The sequence below is a fragment of the Gavialis gangeticus genome, unplaced genomic scaffold, assembly GCF_001723915.1.
Source record: "Gavialis gangeticus isolate Ggan-Ray unplaced genomic scaffold, GavGan_comp1, whole genome shotgun sequence".
Taxonomy (NCBI): domain Eukaryota; kingdom Metazoa; phylum Chordata; order Crocodylia; family Gavialidae; genus Gavialis; species Gavialis gangeticus.
In genome coordinates, this window is record NW_017729018.1 from 11,221,990 (window position 1) to 11,231,361 (window position 9,372).

The 9,372-nt window shown below is 50.0% G+C and overlaps 1 protein-coding gene across 2 annotated transcripts; it reads right to left on the reverse strand.

The window, feature by feature from the left end:
* Positions 1 to 3,281: 3,281 nt before the first annotated feature.
* Positions 3,282 to 8,775, reverse strand: THEG (theg spermatid protein). Of its 2 annotated transcripts, XM_019513496.1 has the most exons (6): positions 8,120 to 8,775; positions 7,750 to 7,808; positions 7,053 to 7,119; positions 6,162 to 6,294; positions 4,710 to 4,854; positions 3,282 to 4,063 (listed from the first exon to the last, which is right to left on the reverse strand). In XM_019513496.1, the coding sequence occupies exons 1-6, from the start codon at positions 8,383 to 8,385 to the stop codon at positions 3,822 to 3,824; spliced, it is 912 nt and encodes a 303-aa protein (XP_019369041.1). In that variant the 5' UTR covers positions 8,386 to 8,775; the 3' UTR covers positions 3,282 to 3,821. The 2 variants fall into 2 exon arrangements, with proteins under 2 accessions (XP_019369041.1, XP_019369040.1); XM_019513495.1 differs by having other exon boundaries at positions 3,974 to 6,294.
* Positions 8,776 to 9,372: the final 597 nt, after the last annotated feature.

A 9,372-nucleotide genomic window follows, 5' to 3' on the forward strand; every position in this document is an offset into this window, starting at 1 on the left:
CCTACGACGAACCCGTGCTTGTTTCCTTTCAGCGTCGTTTCTCCTGCTGGGCTTTCACAAATACGCTCTTTGATGATTTTTTCCAGTATTTTCCCAGGGATAGGGGTATAGAGCTACAGTAACTTTGTTACCGTGTGTTCCCCTCTCAGCACTGCCATCCCTTCCCTTCCTCTCCCCTTCCTCCATTATCTCTCTTTTATATTAAAAAATACCCTCTGCCTTGGACAGCCTGCTTTCTGCATGTCCTTTCATAGCATCTGATGAGGTGAGAACTTGTGCATGAAAGCTGATGCATCTTGAATTCAATGGTTCTAGTGCTGCTCAGGCTTTCTGGTGGGCAAGTCCAAGGCCATGCACCACATCTGGGGCTGCAAATATGACTGGGCTGCACAAGTGTCCCCAGACCCAGTGCACATAACATGATGTCTCAGTGTGCTGGGTACAAGGATGCCTGGGTGGCTCTGGATGAATGTGTGTGTTTGTGTGTGTCTGGGAGGGAGGGGGCGGGGGGCAGGTTGAAGGGACAGTTTGCCGGTCCGGGGGCAGGGAATGACCCGTCGCCTGGGGTCCGGTCGAGCACGCTCGAGTTCATGAGCGCGGAGGGGTCGTTAGCCCTGCCAGCACGACGGCAAGGCAGAGACGCACCTTACAGACCAACTACATCAGAGACGGATCAGCTTTGGACACCCCGCGCTGACTTAGGCACCTCTGATTTAGTCTGTAAGGTGCATCTGTACCCGGCCTCCTGCCTCAGGTGGATAAGCTCGGCACAGGAGTGGCCGGGGGGGAATGCAGCAGCCTGGGTTCAAACGGGAATTCGACCCCGGCGCTTCTGGTCCCTTGAAATTTATGAATCTCTGAGCCCGACTCCACGAACGACAAGTCGAAGGAGGTGCATCCGTGCAGTAGGGAAGGGGCATCGTGTAGGTGTGAAGGGACAGCTTGAAAGGGCTGAGGCTTTGGGGTCGAGGAGAGCCACCTAGATAGCTGACGGGAACCTGGGCCCAGTCCACGCCATTCGAGGGTCTGTAGTAGAGCGGCAGGTTCTTACAAAATGAGAGGTATGGTGCCTCTCCCACCCCAGCTGCAGTGAGATTGCAAGAGCGACGCTCAGCTGGTGCAAATCAGTTCTGCCTGGAAAGGCCTGAACAAAATCATCTGAATTGGAGACCTACTCTTGCAAAATGCCCCTTCAGGGATTGCAAAGAGAAACTGGGAGCTCTCAGTACGTCAAGGCACAGTGCCACGCTTAGGAGAAGTCGTTTGAGTTGTCGGAGCGTGTGCCGGGTTGGAGGCCTCTGAAAATCCCACCCGTTTCACAACGGGTTGGGATTTTTCACTTGTCTTTTTTTCATGTCGTAAGGGAAGTCTGGTGATTTCTGTCCTGTGGAATCGGCCTTTCTGTGGCAGCTAGTGGAAGGCCACAGGGAAACCCCCCATTAGGAGCTGAATCTGGCGCTGGGTTTGAAAATCTGGATCGTTCTGGGAGCTCTAGTCACCCTTTAAGGCTCCAAATTCATCTCCTGTGCAACTCCATCCATTTTGGCCTGTGGAGCTGAGTAACATTTGGGCTAACGTTTTTATTCGAACTCTGGAACAAATCCGCCCATCTCACAGAGTCAGCGAGACTATTAAGGGGATAGATAGTAAGGTATTGGGTAATGGGCATGAGAAATATTATTTTTTAGCTATTGCAGCACTCTTAATATGTCCCTGTTCATAGACCCAGAGACAAAAAAGGGCTGCCTGTCTGCAATTTTTGAGTACACCTATGAATGTAAAATGGCCCTGACGCGGTGAATGAGGGATTTAGCATTTTGCAGACATGGTACAGATGAACCGAGGGTGAGAAGGTGTCACCGTCTCTGCTCAAACTCCGTTTTGACTCTTACAAGTGACGGTCTTGTCTGCACAAGAAAGTGCTCCTGTTTAGCTAAGCTAATTTGCAAAGCAGTTTAGTTAAACTGCTCCAACCCTCTTCTGATGGCCACTTATTCTAGGTGAAGAGGCAGCTTCGATCCGATACCTTCCCAGTTTCAGCCCAATCAATATAACCCCCTCTTGAACAGATTGAAGGGGTTGCCATGCAAACAGGCTGCCCTGATTTAACTCAATTGGTTTCTAAACTGATTTAATGACATAGAGATGCAACTTTCTCATGGAGGCAAGTAGTAGCGCTGTCAAAGGCATCGTCACTGAGAAGCCTGAATCCAGTTTTTTTAAAGGTCTGGGGAAAAGGCTGTGTTTGACTCCACCAGAAAATGAGTACAGAAGCTACTGAGCAGCTGTCGTGTCGTTCTGGGGACGTGCTGGCTGATGATGGCTTCTTGTGGTGGCCATGCCAGTAACCTGCAGAGGATGTGGTTATAGAAGCTGTTACGTGGATTTTCTATGGCAAAACCCTCCTTGCAGTCAGCTCTTGTTTAATCCCACCTGTCTCCAAGGCTTTTCATAACCAATGGTCCCTGCAAGGGGACCCTCGTATCCCTCTGTGACTCACCATCGCAGTCAGAGAGCCAATTGTTTCTCCTCGTACAGGGCGCGTTAATGAGGAGCCCGCACTGCTGGGGAGCAGCAGTGGAGCCGTATTTGGACTCGGAGCTGTATTTCCTACCAGACCTCTCTATTTGATGATGGCTAGTGAAGCGGTTCTGTACAGCTTAATTTCTCCAGAGGGTAGGTCCAGGTTTGCCACTAACAATAAAGATTCAGCCGTTGAGATGCGCTTTATTAGCATTCAGTCATTATGGCAAGATTTCCTACCCCGCGGCCCAGCAATTTGCTTCGCCTTCGTTTTCACTTATGCATTTGAGCTTAGGAAGCAAAGTGCTATCAAGTGTTTCTGAAGTGATGGCAACTGCCCTTGAGCAAGAAACCCGCCCGCTTCAGCAGACCTGCATCCCGTGGCACAGCAGATCCATCTAGTCCTACTCGAACGACTTCGACAGATCACAGACGGTGTTTATTCGATACAAGAGGAACCCCAGCCATCTCTTGCTTTCAGACATATTTCTGCAAGAACTACTACTGTCTCTCCCTCCTGGCCACGTTATGTGCCTGGGCTTTTAGCACAGCAAAAGCGGAAGGGGTCTGGCATTTGGATCAGGAATACGGCTGGAAAAACAAGTCCACCCTTTAAATTTAGCCCCTTTTCCTGTTAGCGATGTACCTGTGGATGGACTGGCTAATTTGTTTGCTATTCCAAATGACTTGACAAATGGTTCATGCCAACTTATTCAATCATTTGTCCGCAGACCTTCGCTTTTGTCCCATGACCGACCGACCCAGACGCGCGCAAAGAGCACGTGAGCGGGCCGTGCACCAGGCCGGACTGCAAGCACGTGTATAAGACCATGTTCACCCATTGACATCTCTTCTCCTCGTCCCCGCAAACTCAAATTTACCAGCAAGGGCGTGAGGGGTAGCTACAACTAGAGCAAATTCATAATGATTATTCCTGTTCATACTTGGCTGAAGCATTTGTCTGATTCTACCCCAGCATACGGCTGCTCAGAGATATGCATGTTTTGCTGACTCCAAAGCAACGCTCCTGACAGTTTTAATGACAGCAATGGCAATCGTTGGCCTGTCTCTTAAAATGTCTCTGCTCACAGGAGAGGACGGGAAGCTTTTCAACAGACTGGCCCAGTCTGCCTGTCTCTGCCATCAGGATCCTCGTCTACCCTCGCTTCTATCCTTCAACCAGACCCCAGTCACACTAATGGGTTCCATGCGGACGACCCAGCCACGGGTCACAGATCTACATTAAAGAACATTTAATGTGCACACAGTGGCATTTGCAGTGAACAGCACGTGATGATTTAGAGATGCTTCGTTCTCAACCTCCGAGGGGTACTAAGCTCCAAAAGACGGGGACTGGCTTGTGCGTGCTGGGCAGCGCTGGACACCTTGTAAGGGTCGTAGCCCTCGAAGATGTGTTTTCGGACCCTTGGGTGGGCAAGCTTAGAGACCCTTGCAGATGCCATGGCTTTCTTGGCTCCTGCAGACACAGGCCATGGGACTAGCTTTTCGTGGCGGTAGCTTGGATGTTCCATTTTCGGCTCTACAAGGAACAAATCACGGGGTATAGAAAGAAACGGCTTGTTAAAAAGACTCTGGGATTCAGTATTGTGAAAGGGTCCCAAGGGTTGCTTTCTTCCATGGGAATATATTTTCAGTTAGGATCTCAAAGCTCTCAATCGTTACACTTCACAGTGCCCTGGAGAGATGGGTATTTGGGAGAAACAAGCACGTGGAAGGTGAAACATCTTGCTAGGATTTGACTCTAGAATTTGCTTCTAGTATTCAGGTCTTCCGACCCCACCACCACCATTTCTGTGTTCTCCCCGGTAGACAATGCCCCTTCTCAAAAGAAGAATAATACTCAGTACTTGGGTAGCTCATAAGGCCTACAAACACTAATGCAACCTAGACTGCAGATAAGACATTTGAGAACCACTTGCTGGAGGCAGGACTTCTGGGACCAGAAGGCGGGATAGGAAGGAGATGACGGATAATGAGAAAAGCTACACATCCACAATGAGCTCTGTTTGGGAAGCTGGTCTTACAAGGCTCAGATATTTCTTTGTCTCTGAAAGACACTGATGGATTGATTTTGCTGTGTGGTCCCTAGGGATGGGAAGCAGAGGGAATGGCCTGGAGGGGGAAGGCATGTTCCTGCTAATAGGGTGAGGAAGAGGCGCTCTTACTAGCTAAGGATTTGGTTCTGGTAAAATGCTTTTTTGGAGGAGGGATGGAAGTGGCGTTCAGGCAGGCTGAGAAGTCCCGTCTTTTCGGCTTCGCTAGGTGGATGGTTCGTTCTCGAGGAGCCGCTTTCCTGGCACCTTCACTCACCTGAAATCAAAGGATTGGGTCAGTTTTCTCTGCCTCCCAGCTCCATTTGTACACCTTTAGTTTAACACTACACCTTTGCATGAGCTCAGGCTTCAGCAACATGCACCCTTTGGGCCTTCACACCCAGCTCCGGGTCCGGCAGCATCTCACACTCCCCCAACCCATGTCCCTATCGTTTGTGCGATGCAAGAGTCTCCGCAAGCATCAAAAGACCTGGGACGTAACCTTGGGCCCATGGGGTACCTTCAACCAGGAAAGAGGCTTACACAAACGCAGCGGCCGCATGGGCACGTGAGCAGATCCAGGGAATAGAGCAACTGGCAGGGTCTGTGCCAAGCCAATGGCTTCCCTGCGGCCAAGGAGCTCAACCCAGCTGGAAATGGGCTGAAGGGGGGTCTGAGGACGCAGCAACTTCCCTCAAAAACCAGACGCCGCTTTGGAGCTGAGCTCTGCAGCGCCGATAGGAGAGAAGAAAACGTAAAACAGGAGCTGCAAGCTTCCGAGTTTACAGTAACCAGAGGGAAACAACAGCAGGCATCCCATTAATTGAACAGACATCCGTGCATGCAACTTCATGATTCATAAATAGGATGCCATATTTATGGGCCTCCTTGCCTGCCCACCCCCATATCCGAGTCTCAGTGGGGGACAGAATCAAAGAGACTTGCTCCAAGACTTGTGCATTAGAGGATATGTTTAACTGGAGATCCTCAAAGCGCCGTGCATGTGTCAAGCCCCGGAGGAAGAATACCGACTCTCAACCAGCCGTCACTGCAGGCTGCCCGTGTGCTGCGCGGCCCGATTTTGTCTTTCAGGATACAAAGGGCCTGATTTTCCCATTGGCCTGCTCATTGCACAGTCATTCAGGTTAATGCAAAGCAGGGTCAAATGCTTCCATGCCAAAAAGGGACTGGCAGAGCCTTGTGGCCACGGATGTAAGAGTAGGAGTCAGTGGGCAGGGGGTGACTTAGGCCAGCAGCTTCATGCTGTGCCCTGGTTTCTTCTGCAAGCTTCTCAGGCTCATCTTTTACACGATGCTCATCCAGCCCCTGCCACTGCAAGGCTCCAGTCTCATGCCCCTGAGCTGCTGTTGTAAAATGAGCTTGCCACCAGGTGAAAAGTGAATGCATGGGTATGGTAAGGGGCTGGGGGTTCAAAACATTATGGCTGATGCAGAAACCCAACATGCATGGTCCCAAATACTCCCTCTGTGAAGAACCCCACAGATGGACAGATGATGGGCTCCCCGACAGGCGGACAGACAGACAGACAAGTGATGGACTCCCTGTCCCTGCGGATCTACTTACGACGGTGTAGACGGAGCGCTCTGCTTCCCAGGCCCGGCTGACCTCTTTTGGACGTGCCAGCTCCTTCACCCGAGGAGAAGCCATAGCATGTCTGGAGGCAGCACCCACCGGCCATTCGGGGGAGAGCAGGTTTCTGGCAGAACAGGGGAAGAGCGATTCAGTCAGCCACCTTCCACGTTTCCAGAGCACCTTCCCCAAACCATCTAAGCAAGCGATGCACAATTGAGAGGTGAGCATCGGTGCCCTCGAACACTGGCACGAAGCTGCTTCTGGAGCACAGCAGGGAAGGGGACATAACCGTATGCCACAATTGCACATCTGCTTAAGCGTTAAGGGAACAGTCTGCGATTCAAACGGGGCAAGAGCTCCCACCATTCACTTCAATTAATGCAAGGGTTTTGCTAAATGCTTTCAAAGCTTCCTTTCCCCGCTCTTGATTGTTCGCTTGCTGTTTGCGAGGGGCTTTCCATACTCCCATCACGTGGTTGTTCATGTGACACTCATCAGACTTTTCTAAAGCAGGAAACTTGCAGATAACACTTCCTACTAGTCTCAATTTTCAGACAAACACTTGTACTAAAATTCACCTATAGGATTCACCAACATACCTTGCTATGTACCAGTTTCCATACTTCTCTAGCCTGTTACAGCAGCAGTTTCCCAGACACTCACTGGGTGTGTCTAAATCGCCTGAGGCTAATGCGCATTAAGTTTAGTCGCACGTAAAAGCGCGTGTAGACATGCCCACAGATAAGGATTGGTAGGATCTGGGTAGCTAACCAGCCTGAGAACTTTTAATTTAGGTGAAACTGTTCCTAAAGCAGAATTTAAAAAACCCTGCGGCTGCATTGATGTACGACACAAATATCAACCAAGTCCCTTTCTCCACACCTGTTTTCTTCAAACCCGGGGCAGATCCTTTTGGGCTGAGAAAGTTGTTCTTGCCTGGCAGTCAAGACTGAAACAAAAAAACCAAGTGTGATCCACAAAACTAGTGGTATAAAAGACACGTGTTTACTGTCTACTGCAACAGATTGAGCTAGCCGCGGTTTGGAGTAAGAGGGAAGGAGAAATTCCTGGCAGCAACATGAAGGTTTACGCCTGTGCTGCTTTTGTCAGTCTGGCCCCGATTGTGTGGTGTCGAGCACTTGAAAACTGGCCCAGCTGACCCTCTGGTGCCGCTAAAAGGGACTTTTGACCGGCCCTGAACTGAAAAGCCAGTGGCCTGATGACAGATGCCCTGGACAGCGTCTCGAGCTGCTCGGGCGTTTTCATAACAAGCGCAGCGCCACAGTATCTGCACTATGGATCCAAGTACAGCTGGGGAGATGAAGGAGATCGGCAGGGCACGCGGACATATGGGGGTCATAAAATGGTCCCTGCCTCAAACAGTCGTCTTACATGGCAGCCTTAGACTCCCCGGATGCCCGCCGGGTGCCAGGGCTGCACTTTGCACGAATGCCCCAGGGTGATACTGGTCACAGGTCCGCTGGACCGCCGGTCCTGCTGGTATTAATCTTTCAATCAATATGGAATCACTGGTTAATTTAATCCCATATGGTGACCTTGGCCTCTTCAGGCCTCTTACCAGGGACGGTGAATCTGCCGGCCTTTGAGGGCACTTTATCCGTCCAGTAGACTGAAACCCTGTAATGACAACCCCGCACTCAGTCCATTACTTAGTAAAGCAAACGCGGGACCTCATCTCCCTTCTCCTCTGACCTCCTCCACCCAAGCTTCAGGCCGCGATCACCCTCCCACTGAAGACCCCGGCTGCAGCAGCGTCTAACTCAGCACCCGTGGAAGTTAATGCCGATTTCTGCGTGAATGGGACTGAACCCTTCGTCAAGGCGAGTCAGCACAGTCACCCCCACTATGCAGGTGTGGAAACTGAGGCACGGGGCAGCAGAATGACTTGGGGATGCCACCTGCTCCCCATCTCTGCAGCACTCACTCACTTGTTGTAGTTGATCTGGTGATTGATTTTCGGTCGGGCAAGATAACTGAGGCGACTCTCCTTGGTGCTGTCCCATGCCCGGACGTGCGTTACCGTAGCAGTTGACTTCTCAGGACGCACTCCAGAACCCAGCTCCCTTCCTGGCAACGGGGACATGTCCAGGAGCTGGTTTCCTAAGAGGACGGTAGCAGAGAACGTCTGAGAGCCCCTTGGTGACAATGGACATGGAGGGCTGGGGAGTTTCAAGGGGAAGCCAGGGCAAAACATATCATTTTATTGTCTGTACGTACAGCACCTAGCACAGATCCATGACTGGGCTCTCGCTTTCTGTCTCACATGTGCACATATGCACACACCCAGGTGCTAAAACCGATACCCAGCCAAGCCCATCTTCCTCACAGTCCACATTCCTGAGCAATACCTTGGCTTTGGGTGGTGACCTGCATCTTGCTTGGGCCAGAGGCTGTTATTGTTCCCTATAGGATCGCCCATCTTTCTTATGCCTGGTTGATAATGAGGATGTGTTTGGTAGCCGTGTTGGTCTGAGACAAAAAGAAATGCAAAAATCCAGAACTCTTGTTCAGAGATGACACCTTTTATGAGGTTCGTTTCCTACTTACGGGGACTTTTTACCATCTTGAACTTTCCCTGAGCCTGATGAAGGCCGTGTGAGCCCAAAAGCTTGCAAACAAGATTGTGCATGTATGTGTGTGTGTGTGTCTATATATATATATATTGCAATTTCTCAGTTGGTCGAATAAAAGGTATTACCTCTGAACCAAGAGTTTTAGATTTTTGCTTGGTTGATAATGAAACACTGCTGGCTTCAGGGATGTTTCACTGAGACCATCACCCCACCACGAACTGTTAATAATACTTTGTGTTGCAGGAGGACCTGGGAAATTCAAGGATGGGGACCCACTCTGCTGAATACACGGAAGATATTAGGTCTGAAAGGGTATAATATGGGATATATCCTATAGGTATTGTAGATGTTGATCCTATCCTATTGTATCAATTCCGGAATAAAATATGGGATAGTAAGCCACATCCCAAACTGTATTCAAAATAGTAATAATCTGAATTAAAAGCAACTTCCATATGTCTGTGTGTAAACTCAATTCAACCATATTGCCTGCCCATATTGTATCGTATCGTGTCATAATGTCACGTCATGATATGTCACATCATGTCACCCCACACTATGCCATACCATAATTAATATAATGTGATACAATTAATAGAATAGCTGCT